This window comes from Mauremys mutica, chromosome 2 (assembly GCF_020497125.1).
Source record: "Mauremys mutica isolate MM-2020 ecotype Southern chromosome 2, ASM2049712v1, whole genome shotgun sequence".
In the NCBI taxonomy this organism is placed as follows: Eukaryota; Metazoa; Chordata; order Testudines; family Geoemydidae; genus Mauremys; species Mauremys mutica.
Window position 1 is genome coordinate 202,041,655 of NC_059073.1, and position 20,287 is coordinate 202,061,941.

General features: G+C 40.3%; 1 protein-coding gene across 1 annotated transcript in view; it reads right to left on the reverse strand.

Moving 5' to 3' along the window:
* Positions 1-20,287, reverse strand: part of POU6F2 (POU class 6 homeobox 2) — a 352,462-nt gene that overhangs the window by 219,818 nt on the left and 112,357 nt on the right. Inside the window, exons 3-4 of the mRNA XM_045006755.1 lie at positions 14,137-14,228; positions 12,901-13,129 (exon numbers count right to left, since the gene is read on the reverse strand). Coding sequence (XP_044862690.1) covers positions 12,901-13,129; positions 14,137-14,228 — 321 coding nt within the window. The remainder of the gene's footprint in view (positions 1-12,900; positions 13,130-14,136; positions 14,229-20,287) is intronic.

Below are 20,287 nucleotides of genomic sequence, written 5' to 3' on the forward strand. Positions count from 1 at the left end.
CACCACAAAATACAAAAAAGAAATGAAAGAAGGTATTATAAAATTCATCAAGTGCACTCCTGCTTAAGTCCAAAAAGTGACTTACGTGATGTTAGTTGGGAGCTTGCGCCAACACAAAATGCATTTAAGATACATGTACTCTGTGGTTCCTATGCTTCAGGTGGTGGAGATTCAGAAGTATTGGCTAACATCCTGGCTGCAGTGAAGTCACTGAAGTTTTCCATTGACTTCAGTGAGATGAGGTTTTCTCACGTGGCTGTGCGTCAGATGGTAGTATTCCAAGGGCTCTATACGCTCTACTACTGTGTGCAAGGTTGCAGGGATCAAACCAAATGGGACCTGGACTCTCCAAGTTGAAGGGGGAGGCAATACCTTTGCACCAGACCTGTGGGAAATTCTCTGATGGGTTCCCAGCAGGGTTGGGGCTCTGCAGTCTGGCGGGGGGGAGGGCTGTGGGAAAGCAGAGGGGGCCTGGGGAAGATGATAAAATTTCCCCTGACCCCCAAAATCCCTAGTATGCTGACTCTTTCAGCATTTCCTTATGGGGTGACCCCCTGGGCATAGGAAGTGGAATCTAGTGGGAGGTTATGGAAGTACCACTCCCAAGTAATTTGTGCTGCCATGAAGAAAAGCTGATGCCCCAAGGTCCGGAGAATTTCCCTGCGGATCTCAAAACACTCTCAAGTCTAGAGGACTAGGATCACTGCTTTTGTTGCATGTGGGGGAACTGTCTACCTATCCGCTCTCGCCCACAGAGGGACAATTCAAACGCTCACAATCTACGTGTCCATCTAATTTTCATAAACTGAGGTTACTATTTTATTTTGAGATCCTAGGAACCTCCTCAAAGCACTTCCATGGTTTAGGATGTCATTGGAATCCTGCAATCGAATTGCAGTCGTACTAAGTACAGACAGGGAGCATACAATTCCCTACCTGGCGTAGTCTCCTACTTTGAAATTAATTCTGTAAATGTCTCTTTTTCGCTCCAATGTTTGTGTTGGTGCAAGAGACTGTTATCCTGTGACAGCATGTTTCCCTAGCACTCCCTCTATATGATATACTATATTCACACTCCATGTTCAGGTCCCTCTTGTTCAATTAATGCTCCAGTGCTTCAAGGATGTGTTCATGTGCATAGGTCATAATGTGGAGTAGGCCTTTTAACACTGAATATAAGTAAGTTTCAAACTCTGAGCTACAGAAACCTATGGCAGATGCGCAGTATCTATTCCTTCTGTTTTACTGTTATTTATGAAAACATAAAGGCTATCTGGCATTACTGAATATTAATTTACATACTGAATACACTTAATACACATTAACTGCATACTATTATAAGCTGGATGTGACTCTGTTATGAGCTGAGTTAAATCCTCACTGAGCTTGATTGGGTGTGGACACACACTTCAATCAGCATAACTGTAAGGATAAGTTAATTCCAAAACTCCACCTGAGACAAAAGGGTTATGTGAACCTGCCCAGGACTTTTTGAATGGGTGAGCGGAGGGGCTTTTGCTGAGTATTGTTTTGGGTAGGCTGTATGGGTGAGGGAAGGGAGAACAGAGGCAAAGAGCAAGAAAGCCAAGCAGCAGCCTGTGAGCACAGTGTATGACCTGGAAAAAGGCTAGAGAGAGAGCTTTTGAGCCTGCTGTTGGCTAAAAAGGCTCGGTGCTCTAAGCTCAGAAACTGTTCGTTTTCTTACTGGTTCCTCCTGCTTTTGGAGAAACGGGATTTTGTATGTTCCTTGTAAACAAACAAGACTGCACCAAAGAAAATACCAAACTCCATGATCAATTTCTACTCCCAACTGGAATGTGCCCAGGGCCCTGAACTTTGACTAATTGCTCGGGTCAAAAAGGCAACAATACAGTACAATTACCCGTATGAAATTAATGCATACTAAGGGTCTGAAACAATTGGAGCAGGTCTGGCACTCTTCTTTGAAGTCAATGGGTAGTCGCGCACGTGGCAGGACTGTAGGATTGGATTGTAAGCTTTTAATCACATGCTGAGATACCTAGGCCTATATCAGCATTTATAGATTGCCAAATCATTTACAATGCATGGCTGTCAAAAGTGTAAGGACTGGTGTGGGAACTGAACTTCATCAACGAAACAACCCCAGAGCACACCACATTATGAAGAGTAGCTCCCATGCAGGCCCAGTTTCCATTTTTAGATCAACTTTGACTGCATGCAGAATTTTTAAAAAGGCCCCGCAAAATGTTTAAAGTTGAATTCACATAGAGACGTTTAGCAAGAAGGGCATAATACAGCTTCAACACTTTCCACAACAATTAAAAAAAAAACCACACAACTTCTTTCTCTCCAGTAAATGACACAGAACCAGACAGATTTTAAAGAAATTTCATTAAAAAATTGGCTTCTAGGCTATTAACTTGTACAATATATGGGTTCAAAATCTGTATTAAAATGCCTCTAAACTCAGCTGGTCAATAAAGACTTTGCAATTTTTATGATTCCCTAAATATATATGCACTTGATTAGAGTCCTGCTGGCCTATCAGGAACACAAGTTTCTAGCCAGGAAGTTTTTATAACATGAATCACAGGGACTTTATTAATACAAAGACTACACATGTCTGACTTAACTCCACCAAAGCAAGGAAATTAAGAGTGAAGGCTGCAAATCCATCACAGTAATCCATCCTTAATTCACCTTCCGTTACTTACTGCTAGAGTAAAAAATCAGTGTATATATACATGTGTGTATACCATATGGATGTATCATTCTATTTGTATATGACCCACCAGGATATGTAGCATGCATACTACAATGTTGAGGCAAGGCAGAAAGTGGCAAGTAGCAGCTAGGATTTCATTCTGAATTTCATTGTTTCTGTAACACTGCAATAATTTAAGAGTTTAACGTTACATGATGGAATTTTCTGGACATTAATTTAAATTTGTCAGGGCCTAAATTCAAGAAGATTAAAGGCCCCCGAAACAGGTGCAAAAAGTATTTCAAAAACAGCATTAAAATGCATAGATGTTCTGGCTGACAACAGCCCCATTTACAACCCTGCACACATCATATTCCTGACAGGAGCAGTATCAGTCTGAGATGGGGGCAGGGGTGAAAGTAAGCTGGTACTGGCCAGTATGGCGTACCGGTAAAAAGTGGCCGCTGGTACTGGCCCGTACACAGATGACTTTAAAGCGCTACCACTTTAAAGTGTTCAGTGTCACTTTCACCCTGGATGGGAGACTAGTTATTGGTGGACAAAGGGGTATATTCCATACACTCACATCTCATACTTAAGTCATCCTTCAATTCCCAGTCTACAGCGCATGCCTTGGCAGTGTCTGCAAAGTGGCCAAACCAGGTGTTCTGGCTGGAGTCAGGAGAGCAGAACTCTTGCCTTGCCCATCTGCTGCTTGGCATGTGTTTCTGGAGGGCATCTTTGCATACAGGCTGCCAGAATTTGGCTTCAGACGTTGGACTAAATGTAATCAATCCTGTTTTAGAATTAATCTTATCGGCACAGCCTTTTTATATCTCACTTATGTTCCCCCACAACTGTTAGCAGTACTGGAGTGAAAGGTAGGCATAGGTCTGTTGGAAATCAACAAGAGAGCATGTGAACATTAATGCTACTGCATCTTAATGTCTCTGGTGTTAGGTCTTTAACTTATGGGACAGCAAATATAAAGAATAAATCACTAGCACTCTGACAGTGATCAATAAATAACAAATAATAACTAATAAAGCCCTGAACCTTTCACATTCACTCTCTGAAGCTACTGTTTTGCCATTGTAGATGATGAGCAATTAATAACACTGGGCCAGATCATTCCCTTCTGTAGGAAAACTCACAGGCAGAGCCTTCCGGGGGGATAGCCTATTCTCTTTGGAGAGGAGTTTTATGACCCTCTCCCATGGAAGAAGAAAAGAACTAGACCCCCCCCCCAACACTGAGAGTCTTGGGAGATCTGCCAGAGGCACAGGGTCTTCTGTGTGGTTTCTGCTCCAGCTTCAGGGATCCCTGTTCACCTCCAATTCCCTTGCAATGTGGCATCAGAGGATTCAGGTTGTCGGGGAATCCTGATGTGGTGGTAGTAAAGGAAGTGCCCTAACCTGGAGGAGCATGCATACAGTTTAGGACTGTATTAACTTTTGCCTGGATTTCCTATATGGAATATGTGCCCTCTTCCTTCAAATCCTTTCCCTCACCTTGCACAAATCCCTGGACCCACAAAGGTAAGGAGGTTTGTAGTATAGAGTGGCTGACCCCTCCTTTCTGCAAGCAAGTCCTGAAGAGATGATTCCTTCCACCCATCTCCACCTTCTCCATTAATTTCATCAGTTTTAGAAGATGGACCATCCTCTCTCCTTTAAACCTTCCATACAGCTGGCAGTTCTCAAGTAAAAAAATTACTTACCACTCAAATAGTCCTGTTCATCTGCTCATCTTAAAGGACTGTACAAAGGTGAGCGAACAGTAGCCCAATTTTTGGTAGGTGGGGAGGCAAGGGATATTAAGTGACTTGTCCAAGGCTACAGAGTGAGTCAGTGGCAGAGATAGGAAAAGAACCCAGGTCTCCTGGCACCCAATCCCATATCCTATATACTGCAACTGTATTATATACAGTCTTCATATAGTGATGGTTGCGTATCTGGACTGAGGGCTTCACTGAAATTGCTACTGAGTGTAGCTCTTCTTCTTGATCCTTGTCATTCTTGTTCTGGTTATGTTAGTACAGTACAGAAGTACCTGGGAATAAACTATTCCTCTAAGTGAAACATCATTTTGATTATTACTGACATTGGTGCTCATTAAAATACATAAGTAAAACACAGACTTTCTGTAGGCTCTGAAAGCTATTTCATGTTACTTGAAGGGGAATACAAATGAATAGGGACTGCATCATTTTAGTTAAAAGAAGAAAATGTTCTAAAAACTGGAATCTGGACTCTAGATCAGTGAGCAATTGAGGATTGTAGTTTATTTCTTTTCTGTCTCTTTCTTGTTTTTCATACCTATCCAATATCTGACTATTAAGCTGCATGTACATGGGGAATGAAGAGAGTGCATGTTGTTTACTTTATATCTGTTCTGCAATTAAAGATACACTGCTAAGTTCAGATGAAACAAGATCTAATAAATGTAAACAATACATTTTGCCTTTCTGGCACTGTTATTTCTTTACACTGACTGATCAGATCTGTAGGTAAATAATGACTTTTTTTTTAAAAATTCCGTTATCTATGTCAAGTGTTACCATATCAGTGTATTTTAATGGCTATCTTCCAGCTCTCCAGCTGTTTAATGTATTTCTTTCTCCATTGTATTGCAGTTAAAAATATGACCTGCTGCTGTTTAAATAATGTAATTTAATGATTTCACATTTTCAGCCACACAAGGCTTTCTTTCAGCTCTGAAGCCTTTCACTAATGATTTGGGGAGATAGTTTGTTCTTGTTTCTTTCAGAACCTGGGACTGAGAAACTCAGACTTACAAATAAATTATTGGCACCCACTTTAGAAACATTACAATTTGCAGTGAAAATAAAACAGATACGATTCAGTGTTATGGGGCCAGAATTTCAAACTTGTTGATTCCTCTTGGCAGCTGACTGGGAGGTTCAAGTATTATTCAACCTCCATAACTGTAAAGGACTCTGCAACATAGCTGCATTAAACCTGAAATAATATATAGTTGAGACAAGTGCATTGGACCAGAGGTTCCCAAAGTGCTGTCTGTGGACCACTGGCGATCTGTGAAACACATGCTGATGATTCAGAGAAAGCTGGCTGGCTCCAGGATGCTCCTTCTCATTTCCAGCCATTTGACAACTTAAATGTATTAATTAATTTTCATCAAAGCAATTGCAATAGGTGCCACGGGGATGTAAAGGGAAAGTAAATGAGAGAGAAAGTAAGATCCTTAGCAACTCCTGGGCATTGCTAAGCATTCCCAATTCCCAGTGAATTCAACCAAAGTTGAGGCCATTCAGCAGCACCTCACAGAACACTCCTCAACAGACCTGAGGGCAAGAGTACAATAAAACTATCAAGTGTTCAGTGCTATAATGTGATATCTAAGGCAGATAGACAGGTATATTAGAGAGGGCATCTCCATGCAGAATAATTGATCTACAGGCAGAGTGTTACTGAGCTCTGAGGCTCTAAGAAAAAGCTATTACTAGATTGGAGAGAACCCAGAGAAGGACAACTAAAATTACAAAAATGTTTAGAAAAACCTGACCTGAGAACAGAATTTCAGGGAACTGAATTTGGACAGCCTAGAGACAAGTCTGCTAAGAAATGGAGGGATGAAGATCTAAGTGAACCTGCTACAGGTTAATTGAAAAGGTAGCAGCTGAGAAGGTTGTTCACAGTAGCAAGCAAAAGGAGGGCTAGAGGCAATGGACTAAAATTAAAGATGAAAAAAATCAGGGGTAGGCAACCTATGGCACGTGTGCCGAAGGCGGCATGCAAGCTGATTTTCAGTGGCACTCAGACTGCCTGAATCCCGGCCACCGGTCTGGAGGGCTTTGCATTTTAATTTAATTTTAAATGAAGCTTCTTAAACATTTTAAAAACCTTATTTACTTTACATACAACAATAGTTTAGTTATATATTACAGACTTATAGAAAGAGACCTTCTAAAAACGTTAACATGTATTACTGGCACGCAAAACCTTAAACTGGAGTGAATAAATGAAGACTTGGTACACCACTTCTGAAAGGTTGCCGACCTCTGGCCTAAATAGTAGACAACATTTCCTCTGCTTGTCTAGCATCTACTCCCTCTTTCCCCTTCCCACAGTCTCACCACAGTTGGTGTGACAGCCTTCTCTTCTGTGCTTCAGTTCCCCAGCTGCGAAACTGCACGGCCCTACCTCACTGGGGTGTTGTAAGGATACATACATTCCCGTTGTAAAGTGCTCAGGTTCTATGACAATGGGGGCCATATATGTACATAGATAAATAAGTTTTCAGCATTGCTGTACTTATTGGTTCCACTAAAGTCACACAATTTTGTTGCTGCCAGGGAAAGTAATAGGGAGAAAATGGTTAAAGGTGGGCATTTTAACTGAATCTGTGCCTGTGCCCTTACTCCCTTTTTAAACTATTTAGTCAAGGTTTTGGGGGGAAATTTTACAACTTATCAGGTCAGTGCTTTCAAAACCTATGTTTAAAAGTGATCTCGGTGTATATACTCATTGGCTGAAAATACCAAGACTGAACTCAAGTGCATTGGTTGCAGCTCTTAGGCCATACCATCCAATTTAGCAAAGCAGAATGAATTCATGACGTAAGAGTTCTATGAGCTTATGTTTATTTATAATACTATATACACCGAACCCATAAGCTGGTACACTCTTGAGTGGAGGGATACATTTTTATAATGCCTGTTTCCTCATTAAGATTTTATCATCTACCTACACTAAAAGGCCTCTTCCCTTCACTTTGTTATCTCTGCTTTTACTCAGTCCTGTTCCTGCATTATTTTTTTAATCTTCAATTCCCTACTTTACATGCACTCTCAAATTTTAAACAAGCAAAATTTGTGCATTAGTGTGTCCTTTTCATCTATGATTTATGAATGACAGGTTCCTCGGTACAGCTTAATGGTATGAGAGAGACATTATTTTAAACATTAAAGTGAAAACCATTTACAACTATGATAAGAGAGGTCTGTTGACATTAAACTTTAAAACACACACAAGGTAAAGGCAAGTAGCTGCACCAACAGGTGAGAGTACTAGGCATACAGTTTTGTTCAACACATTAACTGTCTCTCCTCTTCTCTGTTTCACAACCTGTAGACATTGGTGCTTCAAACAATCCATCAAGTCATCAGCAGCAACTGAAATTTAATCCACTAAAAAGTACTTAAAGTGCTGTGTAGAGCATTCATTTAATAGAACTTCCATTTTGTCTTTGGGAAACTTTTTCCAGCATTTAGGTCAGGAAAGAAAAACGGGGGAGGGAGTTAAAGCTATATTTGATTCTTCACTCTCACACTCTCCATCATAAGAACATAAGAACGGCCGTACCGGGTCAGACGAAAGGTCCATCTAGCCCAGTATCTGTCTACAGACAGTGGCCAATGCCAGGTGCCCCAGAGGGAGTGAACCTAACAGGTAATGATCAAGTGATCTCTCTCCTGCCATCCATCTCCATCCTCTGACGAACAGAGGCTAGGGACACCATTCTTACCCATCCTAGCTAATAGCCATTTATGGACTTAGCCACCATGAATTTATCCAGTCCCCTTTTAAACATTGTTATAGTCCTAGCCTTCACAACCTCCTCAGGTAAGGAGTTCCACAAGTTGACTGTGCGCTGTGTGAAGAAGAACTTCCTTTTATTTGTTTTAAACCTGCTGCCTATTAATTTCATTTGGTGACCCCTAGTTCTTGTATTATGGGAATAAGTAAATAACTTTTCCTTATCCACTTTCTCAACATCACTCATGATTTTATATACCTCTATCATATCCCCCCTTAGTCTTCTCTTTTCCAAGCTGAAGAGTCCTAGCCTCTTTAATCTTTCCTCGTATGGGACCCTCTCCAAACCCCTAATCATTTTAGTTGCCCTTTTCTGAACCTTTTCTAGTGCTAGAATATCTTTTTTGAGGTGAGGAGACCACATCTGTACACAGTATTCGAGATGTGGGCGTACCATGGATTTATATAATGGCAATAATATATTCTCAGTCTTATTCTCTATCCCCTTTTTAATGATTCCTAACATCCTGTTTGCTTTTTTGACCGCCTCTGCACACTGCGTGGACATCTTCAGAGAACTATCCACGATGACTCCAAGATCTTTTTCCTGACTCATTGTAGCTAAATTAGCCCCCATCATGTTGTATGTATAGTTGGGGTTATTTTTTCCAATGTGCATTACTTTACATTTATCCACATTAAATTTCATTTGGTTGCCCAATCACTTAGTTTTGTGAGATCTTTTTGAAGTTCTTCACAATCTGCTTTGGTCTTAACTATCTTGAGTAGTTTAGTATCATCTGCAAACTTTGCCACCTCACTGTTTACCCCTTTCTCCAGATCATTTATGAATAAATTGAACAGGATTGGTCCTAGGACTGACCCTTGGGGAACACCACTAGTTACCCCTCTCCATTCTGAGAATTTACCATTAATTCCTACCCTTTGTTCCCTGTCCTTTAACCAGTTCTCAATCCATGAAAGGACCTTCCCTTTTATCCCATGACAGCTTAATTTACGTAAGAGCCTTTGGTGAGGGACCTTGTCAAAGGCTTTCTGGAAATCTAAGTACACTATGTCCACCGGATCCCCCTTGTCCACATGTTTGTTGACCCCTTCAAAGAACTCTAATAGATTAGTAAGACACGATTTCCCTTTACAGAAACCATGTTGACTATTGCTCAACAGTTTATGTTTTTCTATGTGTCTGACAATTTTATTCTTAACTATTGTTTCGACTAATTTGCCCAGTACCGACATTAGACTTACTGGTCTGTAATTGCCGGGATCACCCCTAGAGCCCTTTTTAAATATTGGCATTACATTAGCTAACTTCCAGTCATTGGGTACCGAAGCCAATTTAAAGGACAGGTTACAAACCTTAGTTAATACTTCTGCAACTTCACATTTGAGTTCTTTCAGAACTCTTGGGTGAATGCCATCTGGTCCCGGTGACTTGTTAATGTTGAGTTTATCAATTAATTCCAAAACCTCCTCTAGTGACACTTCAATCTGTGACAGTTCCTCAGTTTTGTCACCTACAAAAGCCAGCTCAGGTTTGGGAATCTCCCTAACATCCTCAGCTGTGAAGACTGAAGCAAAGAATCCATTTAGTTTCTCCGCAATGACTTTATCGTTTTTAAGCGCTCCTTTTGTATTTCGATCGTCAAGGGGCCCCGCTGGTTGTTTAGCAGGCTTCCTGCTTCTGATGTACTTAAAAAACATTTTGTTATTACCTTTGGAGTTTTTGGCTAGCCGTTCTTCAAACTCCTCTTTGGCTTTTCTTATTACACTCTTGCACTTAAGTTGGCAGTGTTTGTGCTCCTTTCTATTTGCCTCACTAGGATTTGACTTCCACTTTTTAAAGGAAGTCTTTTTATCTCTCACTGCTTCTTTTACATGGTTGTTAAGCCACGGTGGCTCTTTTTTAGTTCTTTTACTGTTTTTCTTAATTTGGGGTATACATTGAAGTTGGGCCTCTGTTATGGTGTCTTTAAAAAGGGCCCATGCAACTTGCAGGGATTTCACTTTAGTCCCTGTACCTTTTAACTTTTGTTTAACTAACCCCCTCATTTTTGTATAGTTCCTCCTTTTGAAATTAAATGCCACAGTGTTGGGCTGTTGAGGTGTTCTTCCCACCACAGGGATGTTGAATGCTATTGTATTATGGTCACTATTTCCAAGCGGTCCTGCTATAGTTACCTCTTGGACCAGCTCCTGCGCTCCACTCAGGATTAAATCTAGAGTTGCCTCTCCCCTTGTGGGTTCCCGTACCAGCTGCTCCATGAAGCAGTCATTTAAAGTATCGAGAAATTTTATCTCTGCATTTCGTCCTGAAGTGAAATGTTCCCAGTCAATATGGGGATAATTGAAATCCCCCACTATTATTGGGTTCTTAATTTTGATAGCCTCTCTAATTTCCCTTAGCATTTCATCATCACTATTACTGTCCTGGTCAGGTGGTCGATAATAGATCCCTAATGTTATACTTTTACTAGAGCATGAAATTTCTATCCATAGAGATTCTATGGAACATGTGGATTCGCTTAAGATTTTTACTTCATTTGAATCTACACTTTCTTTCACATATAGTGCCACTCCTCCCCCTGCACGACCTGTTCTGTCCTTCCGATATGTTTTGTACCCCGGAATGATTGTGTCCCACTGATTGCTCTCAGTCCTCCAGGTTTCTGTGATGCCTATTATATCAATATCCTCCTTTATCACAAGGCACCCATCTTATTATTTAGACTTCTAGCATTTGTGTACAAGCACTTTAAAAACTTGTCCCTGTTTATTAGTCTGCCTTTTTCTGATGTGCCAGATTCTTTTTTTATGTGACTGTTTATCATCTGATCCGGCCCTTACATTATCCTCTTCCGTCCTCTGCTCCTGACTATAACCTGGAGATTCTCTATCATCAGATTCTCCCCTAAGAGAAGTCTGTGTCCGATCCACATGCTCTTCTGCAGCAGTCAGCTTTCCCCCATCTCCTAGTTTAAAAACTGCTCTACAACCTTTTCAATGTTTAGTGCCAGCAGTCTGGTTCCACTTTGGTTTAGGTGGAGCCCATCTCTCCTGTATAGGCTCCTCCCATCCCAGAAGTTTCCCCAGTTCCTAATGAACGTGAACCCCTCCTCTCTACACCATCGTCTCATCCACGCGTTGAGACTCTGAAGCTCTGCTTGCCTACTTGGCCCTGCGCGTGGAACTGGGAGCATTTCTGATGTGTCCCGCCCCATTAAAACTACACTTGCAATTTCATTATGGTTTTTTTTGCTAACACTTTGCCTGTTGTCCATTGTGCAACTCAACCCATGAGCAACTTCCTTCTAAGAAGCAATAAACACCATTGAGAATAATAAGTAAATTCCTTTATACTTAATATAAGATAAACTCCTTGACTGTGGCAGTGTTATTGTTAAGGCACATTCATGCACCAGGAGTAGTGAACATTACGAAACAACAACAGTTACATTTTACTTCACTGTGCTGGATTTTCAGTCTGACTTAAGATAATAAATACAATTGGGCAGAGAGCTCTAGGTCCAAACTCTCTGCTAAGGCGAACACAGTTCAGCTCAGGACATGGGGGCAGGGGAATGCATTGGTGAACTTTGTACTCCCCTGGCCCTGAGTCAGGTATGGTGTCTATTCTAAATTTAAACAGCATTCCATGGCCACAAGGGGCTGAAATGGCAGCCAGGGACCAGGGTGGAGTAATGAAGTCCTGGCCACACCCCCTACACTGCCAGCAGAGATTAGGAGCCACTTCACCATCTCTGTGCCACCAGAAGATATCATTAGTGCCACTTTGTGCTCGTACTATGTAGCACAGCCCCAAGTGGTTGCACCACACTTGAGAATATGGGCATTGGTCTTTAAATTTTCCTATAAAGCTCCATGCACTCATATGTTGCTATAACAGCCACAATAAGAGTAACATGCTCTTGGCAGATGCAACAGCCTCTTTATTTTAAACTGACACTCCTGCACTTTATTTTGGTAGCTGTAGCGAGAGAATTAGCTTTATCACGGCGTGACTTTTTCATTATAACCTAGACCACTTTAGGAAGAACCAGTAGAAAGTGGGAACTAATTTTTCAGTGGAATGCAAGTGCCACTTTGCTTGGTTTGCTCTTAGAGAGCCTGTGGGTTGGAAAGTGCACTGCTGTGGTGTATAAGGCTCAAGTACCATCAATGGGAGTATGGGACAGCAATCCACGTCCTGGAGAGTCTAACAGCAGTTACAAAAAAGATGCTTTTGTAATATGGAACTCAAACAACAGATACTTCTAGATGACCACATCCTGATACTAAGCTTTTAGCTGCACCTTTTCCTTTACTCTTCCCTACTCTCTCAGCTAAAACTCAGCATTGGCCAATCTTATTCGAGTTCACAATGCTATTTTAAAATTTTAAGTGAACAGTGAATTAAAGCCATCGGCCAGTATAATAGAGCAGACCAATTAGTTATTTCCAGGATCTCATAGTACCGGCCTGTGGAATGAGAGAGAAGAATACTGACACAAAATGTTTATGGAAAACGCAGTATAGATTTGGTAACCTTTCAGGATATATTTAGTATTCCAAAAAATTCAAGGTTTTGAATTTTCAATAAAGATTTGGCATCAAGAATAACATTTTTGTGGACAAATGGCTCTACCTGTGAAAATACGGATTGACGTGGTTTACCTTGTAGATTTTGCAATGGCAAAGTCATAATGCCTCCTGCTGCAGCTGCTGCTACCAGCCCTTGGATGTTGGTGAGATTAGCTGTAGGCAGAGTTAGGACCAGTCCTTGTTGACCACCCAGTTGTCCAGCCATGTTGAAGGGAATAAGGATAGGTTGATTTAGGGCTGGAGTGCCTCCTGGCATCACCCCCGCTACCGCTGAGGCTAACTGTTGAGCTGTCAGTAATGGCTGTAATTAAACATATACAGTAAGCACCGGAATAAGAAATAGCACCGTTATCATTGTACATGTGCCTGGGATCATCTGTAATGTTACAGAACGTACATGCAATTACAATGCACCACTTCTAATGTAATAACATACACTTCCTCCAACACAAAAAGCCTTGAAGATCCTGAAGACTGAGGCTGGAAACCCTGGTAATCATATCCAACCCACTGATCTCTGAAATCAGAGTTTGACTTAAGTTGCATCAACTTCGTAAAAAATTTACTGTATGTACCCCAAAGATGGCTTATGAATTCAAGAAGGCCAAATTCAACCAAATCTACAAGAATTTAAACTCAAACACTTCCCAGAGCTAAAGTTGCAAAATTTCCAGGAGATATGTGATGCAAGGGATGCTCAAAGACTGCACTATAAAGTGGGCTGGAACATCAAGTATCTGCTTGCCTTCCCAGGGCAATTGACTGAATGCAGATATCCCTATACAAAGTGACACAGAGAATCAAGCAATTTATAACTGTTCAGAAGAACAGTATAACACCCACACCTTACTGTAAAAAACATTTGGCTTTATAAAATAATGAATGGATTTCTTTATTAATGCAGGAGCTGTATGTGACTACAGGATTGTCAAATCCAATAAGCTAAACTTGCATTAAAATTGCATTAACTATTTTTATATTAAATCATGACCTGTACTTCCAAAGTAACTGATGTAAGGTTCAAGTAACTTCATTTTATAAACACAAAAACCATTTACATTTTACTCTTTGGAACAACATAGAAACAAACCTTGTCTGTTTGTTTTTAAAGCAAGACCATATACAGAATATATTTTTTTTAAAAATGTGTCACGTCCACATCTTCTCTGTACATGTTTGTGTAATAAGAATTCAGCCAAACAATTTATCATCATGTTTTCTATAGTTATACGGTCAGGTAATTTTCATTCATTCTTAATAACTTTAATCAAACGGCAGTTTTAATTAGGCTAAATGAAAGGTACTGACCTGGGGCCCAACAGGGAATGCTGGGTGGGACTGACTGGGCTGATGCTGATCAGCTGTGCTTGTATCAGACAGCACTGGGTTTCCTCTGGCCCCTAGAATTCAAAGAGAAGCTCTACATTAATATCGAGCCCAGGGACCAGCACATTACATTTTACTGTGATGTCACATAATATCAAGCTGCAAATGATATGCTAAAGTGGTTTATCAATAACGCAAGCACTCAAATCACTTATCAGCTGCATAAATTATGCTAACATTCATTCAGGCCAGCCAGCTCATTCAGGGAGATACAGAAATCTGACAGCAGTGAAACTGAAGCTATCATCAACTCAGCTAATGTGGATTGCATTATACATCAATTTACATACAGTACATGAATACTCTGTGTGCGTGTGGCAACTGCATTTTTTATGCTTAGGTAAGCAACAACTATGTTAATTTCTTAAAGCAAAAATTATCTGGGACACAATCAAGTCACTTCTACTTTATATCTCAATAAAGCTGCTGCTTTTTTTTTGGCCACATACTGAGCCAGAGAAACCTGTACCACTCATGATAAAAGGCATTACAAAAACTGAGCACAAACATGCCTCTAAACGGCACGTTCTTCTTGTTCTCTAATTATATATGGTAAAGCAGAGCTTGTCATAACCAAGGCATTTCGGTGCTAATTGAGACAATCAAAAACCAGCACTAACTCTGTGCTTGAATCAAACATGCTGAGCATAGAACACCTTCAAGTATAGCTCTATCAGGATTTTGCTGAAGATCACTAAAGAGATTTGAAAAACACCAAACAAACCCTAATAATTGTGACACATGGTCAACAATAGGCTTTCAAACTTAAGGTTCACCCCTGCAGTCCCTACTAGGGCAGAACTCACACTGACTCACAACTTCTTCAAGGAGGACTGCAAGATCAGGCCCACTTTTTGTTTCTGTATCTGAAGGAAATGACAGCAAGTATCTAAAGCAGCAGCCGGAGCACTGTAGTTTTAAATAAAGAAAATTCCCGGCTACAATTTTAGGATTTCTGGTCAGTGCGGTAGCTTTTGTTCTGTTATTTTTTTTCTGATGGATGGTTGAAATCCAATTCTAAGTAAACCTTAACAAGATCCCCTTTTCCAATGTTTGTCCTATGAATAGCAAGTGCAAGACAATTCAGAACCAGTTTATTGGTATGCTATGGTCTGTGACGGAAAAAAAGGATATGATTCTGTCATACTTATAAATTTTAAAGAAGGTATTATCAGCTCATTTAAAACAAATTCTTCTATATATTCTCCAAGGGGACAGACTTATAAATAATGGAAATGTGAAAAAAAAAACCTTCATCACATTAAGATACAAATAAAATTGACTGCTACATACTATTCAATTGACTTCTATCTCTACTGCGATGTGTCAATCACAACAGCATTTTATAATGGGATTAGGCAATAAATGTGCAGAGCCATTATGCAGAAATCTGATTAATTTGTAATATTTTTGTGTGCACGCAGAAAGTCAGAAATGGACATTGCTTTGGGAATACTTACAAGCGTTCTATTGAAATTTCTAAATTGATTTGGAACCAGCTAATAAAACCACACAGACTTTTTGACATTTTATAAAGTGAAGTCTGTCAAAATAGGTTCGGCATTTTAATGACCACTGTCATTTAATAACTAGGGTAAGGTGACCTATTATAATTGGTGAAGACTCCAACAACTGCCTAATAATGTGCATGAAGAGATTTAGGAACTACATTTTTTGTGTGTGATTTATTATCTGCGATGCTTGGAAAGCATGGAATTTAACTGGATGTGCACGATACTGTGAAAATGTATACAATCTGTGTTTTTATATGCATAACACTGTCCTCACTCAGGCAAAACTCAAACTGTCTTCAGCATGACTCCTGCCTCTACGGGGACTGCAGGATCAGATCCATTATGAATAAACACCACTTTGCCTAAGCTTATTTCCACATATCAGCATGCTCTTTATTTATCTTCATATGACAGCTGTATGCAAGGAATGATATTACATCAAAGATTCAGGTCCCATGATCCTGACTAGCCCCCCACTGAGGTAAAATTAAATATCTGTTTTTGTTTGCCTGCTTGAAGAAGTTAGAGCTTTGTCTTGGACTACGATATTACTGAAACACGTTCCTAATATTGTATCCTGTCACTGAATTCGTCTGGAAAGACTTCAGAGAACGTGCAAAGCAACAACCAAATGTCTGTTAGTACATGATCCTATTTTAATTAATTAAGGGCCTGATCCCACAGCACTTACTCTCATGAATGTTCCCAATGAACTGAGTCTGTGTTTTATTACATTTTTTATTTGGTAAACACTATTTTCTGTTATGTATACTGTATGTCACTTGCAATATTTAATCCTGTGAGAAGCAGTTCGTACAAAAGGCGTCATACAAAATCAGACAATAAAACTAGAGTACTATTAAATTATAATTATGTCATTTTCTTATTGCATTGCACTAATTGCAATCAAATAGGATTTCATTCATTTTATATGGCTGTTTATTCAAGACGCTGCATCTGTTTTTATTCCAGTGCATGAATGTTGCGCCTGGTTCTTCCAGCTCACTTTCGACACAGTTTAGGAGTCTCGTTGAAATGGCATACAATTTCATGTGTATGAATGAGGTCTTACACAGTCTCCAGATGAAATTATGCATGCTGTCTTTTCAGGATCAAAAAGGCACGCTTCCCCTCATGCCCATATTTATTTTTCTCATGCACATGTAGTGTACTTAGTTTTATAGGCCCATCTCCTAATCTATCTGCTACAGCAGCCACTCCAGACTCAAGTTTTCTTTCAAAGTCAGGAGGGAAATCTGCAGCTTGTTGGCTGAGCAGTGAGTAAATGTGGCAGAGCAAGAATTTCTGGGTGATTGGAGGTTCCGCTGCATCACCCAAGCAAACAGAAGTTGTTCTCTGCCACCTATTATCTTCAGTGAGAAGCCCCGGCAAAGACATCCAGGAAGGCAAAATACAGCCACAAAAGGTTTGTAGAATGCTATGATTCCTTCCTTCCCTACAGTGTTATTTCCCTGAATTAGCAGGGCAGATTCTGCCATGCTAGAAGAATTCAGCTAACAAAACAAAGTACTGAGAGTACCTCATGTTATATTTACTGTTTGTGATTCACAGAATCATAGAGGATGGACCAGAAAGGCCTCGTAGGTCATTATCTAGCAGCAAGATTTCTAGCCTTTCCATCCACACGAGCTCTGGATTGTCCTCTCCCCTATGTTTTAATTCAGCGGCTCTTAAACCCTTCATTGTTGTTGGCTCAGTGACCTCCCTAGGCAGATGGGACCTTGGCTATTTTAAAAAGATTTGCCGAAGTGTTATTTTCCCAACGTCTGGATTCATGCCACTACCTCTTGTTAGATCAACTTCAACAACTGTACAGTCCGTTCACAAGGATATCGCTGCCCTGTACAAACATGAATTCATTAAGCCTCAGAACACCTCTGTGAGTATAAAGCAGGATAACAACAGAAAGGGACTATAACAGAAATGATTAGCAGCGTGAGAGAAACTCTGGATGGTGTTTGCAGGGTGCCCTGCACGTGTTAAGTGACCGGCTACTAAGTGGGAGCTAGAATCTCTCCCCATATGCAGGCGCACCAGGCTCTCTGCCTTTACAGAAAAAGATCTTGTGAATGGCAGGCCTTCTAGCCAACCCTGTGATATTGGGATGAAAGTAATGGCATGAGTGCTCTGGACTTAAATCCTTCTCACATGAGGGAGGCTGTGTAGCCTATTGGATAAAGCATCACCCTACAAGTCAGGGGCCTGGGTTCTTTTCCGGCCTCTGCTACTAGATGAGCTTGGGCAAGACACGTTACAGCCCTGGGCCTCAGTTTCCCCATCTGTAAAATGGAGATGATGATACAGATCTCCTTTATAAAGTGCTTTGAGATCTACTGAAGGAAAGTACTAGATAAGAGCTAGGTATTATTCTTAGGTCTCACCCTTTTTCCTTTCCCAATTTTGAAAAGCTTAAATAATAAATACATAAATATTAATAATCATGTACCACACCTGGATCAGCTATCCCCTCTTCCCATGATGTTTAGGGGAGGTTGTGTCCTCACCTGTGTCCTCCGCAATCTGCAGGAGGTCAGACTAGATGATCATGATGGTCCCTTCTGACCTTATAGTCTATGTGAATCTACGAGTCTAATTACACTTGCAGGGAGGGTGACTGATCACCCTATCCAATGTCATTCGGGGTGATTTGTCTCCTCCCTGATACACGAAAGCTGTGGCATTTGGGTTGAGGGAGAGGAGAGATGGTGGGTGGGGTGGTCCATTTTGAAAATAGAAATAATCTTGTGCGCAGGAGGGGAGCAGGAGCACAGGTTTACTAGTGGAGCTGCTCTCATAGGCAGGCTCAGAGAGCATGCTCAATAATACCATGCTAACAGTTTGGGGAGCTGCTGCCAGGACACAAGCACCAACTTAGATACAGTTTTAATAATTAATAAATGTTATTATTAATACCAAATTAATTATTAAAGCAGCCCCTCAACCTGTCAAGGTGTTTGGAGTGCATGACAAAAAACCCAAATGAAAATAATATGAAAACATAATGTAAAACCACCCTCTTAAAATACCAAATAAAACACAGAGGCAGTAAAGAAAAGAGGAAAAGGATGGAAGGGAAAGGGAATTATCAGGGTGCTAAGTGTGGTTTTAATAAGAGGGATGTTCTTGTGATTAAAGTATCAGAGGGGTAGCCGTGTTAGTCTGGATCTGTAAAAGCAGCAAAGAGTCCTGTGGCACCTTATAGACTAACAGACGTATTGGAGCATGAGCTTTCGCAGGTGAATAGGACTCTTTGCTGCTTGTGATTAAAGGCACTGGACTGGGACTCAGGAGGTCTGGTTTCAATTCCTGATTCAGTCATGGACTTCCTGTGTGACAATGTGGAAATTCAGTTCTCTTCTCTGTCTGTCCTGTCTATTTAGACTGTAATAACTTCAGGACCATCTCTTACTATATGTCTGTTCAGCATCTATGGGTCATGATCTCAGTTGGGGCCTCTGAGCGATAATAAATACTACTATTGCTACTAATAAAAAGCTTTTGAAATAAAAGCTTGTTCAACTGTTTTTGAAAAGTGAAGTGAGATGAACCAAGGTAGATGTCAGTGCGGACAGAGTTCCACAATCAGACGAGCAAAGGCCTGCTAACCGTATGTGAGATGATGGTGATGAAATCAGCATCAGTTATAGCCAGGACTGTTTACCACACTTCGGTGCTTATATGCCCCCAATACCACAGCACTGGAGCATCTCAGTCTTAAAAGTATTTATCCTCACAACACCCCTGTGAGGTAGGAAAGTGTTGCTATCCCCATGCACAGATGGGGAACTGAGGCAGAGAATGGCTAAGTCACTGATCTATGGCAAAGCAAGGAATCCAGATCCAACAAGTCCCAGACTAGCACCCTAACCACCCGACAATCCTTCCTTTCCACTGGAACATCTTTCCCGAAAACTTTGGCTTTGTTGATTTTTCAAAGCCTAACTTTTATAATTCAACTAACTACAATAATAAAGTTTTGCACTAACAGAGCCAAATAGATTCTGAAAATAAAAGTTATTTTACCTCACCATAGCAGTAAGGCAGCTACATGTGAATAATAATGTAAATAAAGAAACTAGCATTTCAAGCAACTATACATATTAAAATGCTTAGTTCCAACCCTACCTTGCTATCCAGATAATCAATTTTAATTGTTCTCACAGTCAATGTGATTTACAATCAGAAGGTAAGAGCAGGGTTGTTTCTTCTTCACCATTCTGTTTTGCCATACAAAAATGTTTTAGAAATACTTGATGCGATATATTCAAATATAAAGTTAATAAACTGCAGTACTGACTCCATTAAGATTCAGCCAACTCATGTATAAAATATGATTTTACAAACCTAACTATGAAAACAAAAATATAATCTATGCTTACACCTGGTACTACAAGAGTATTTCATTATTTTAAGTCAATATCTATAAAAGCATATGCCCATTGTCCAAGCCTATAGACATTTAGATCTTAAACAACATGATCAATAGAAGAAGAAAAAAACCCCCTCTAATTCTAGTATTGCCAACAAGTAGCAGCAAA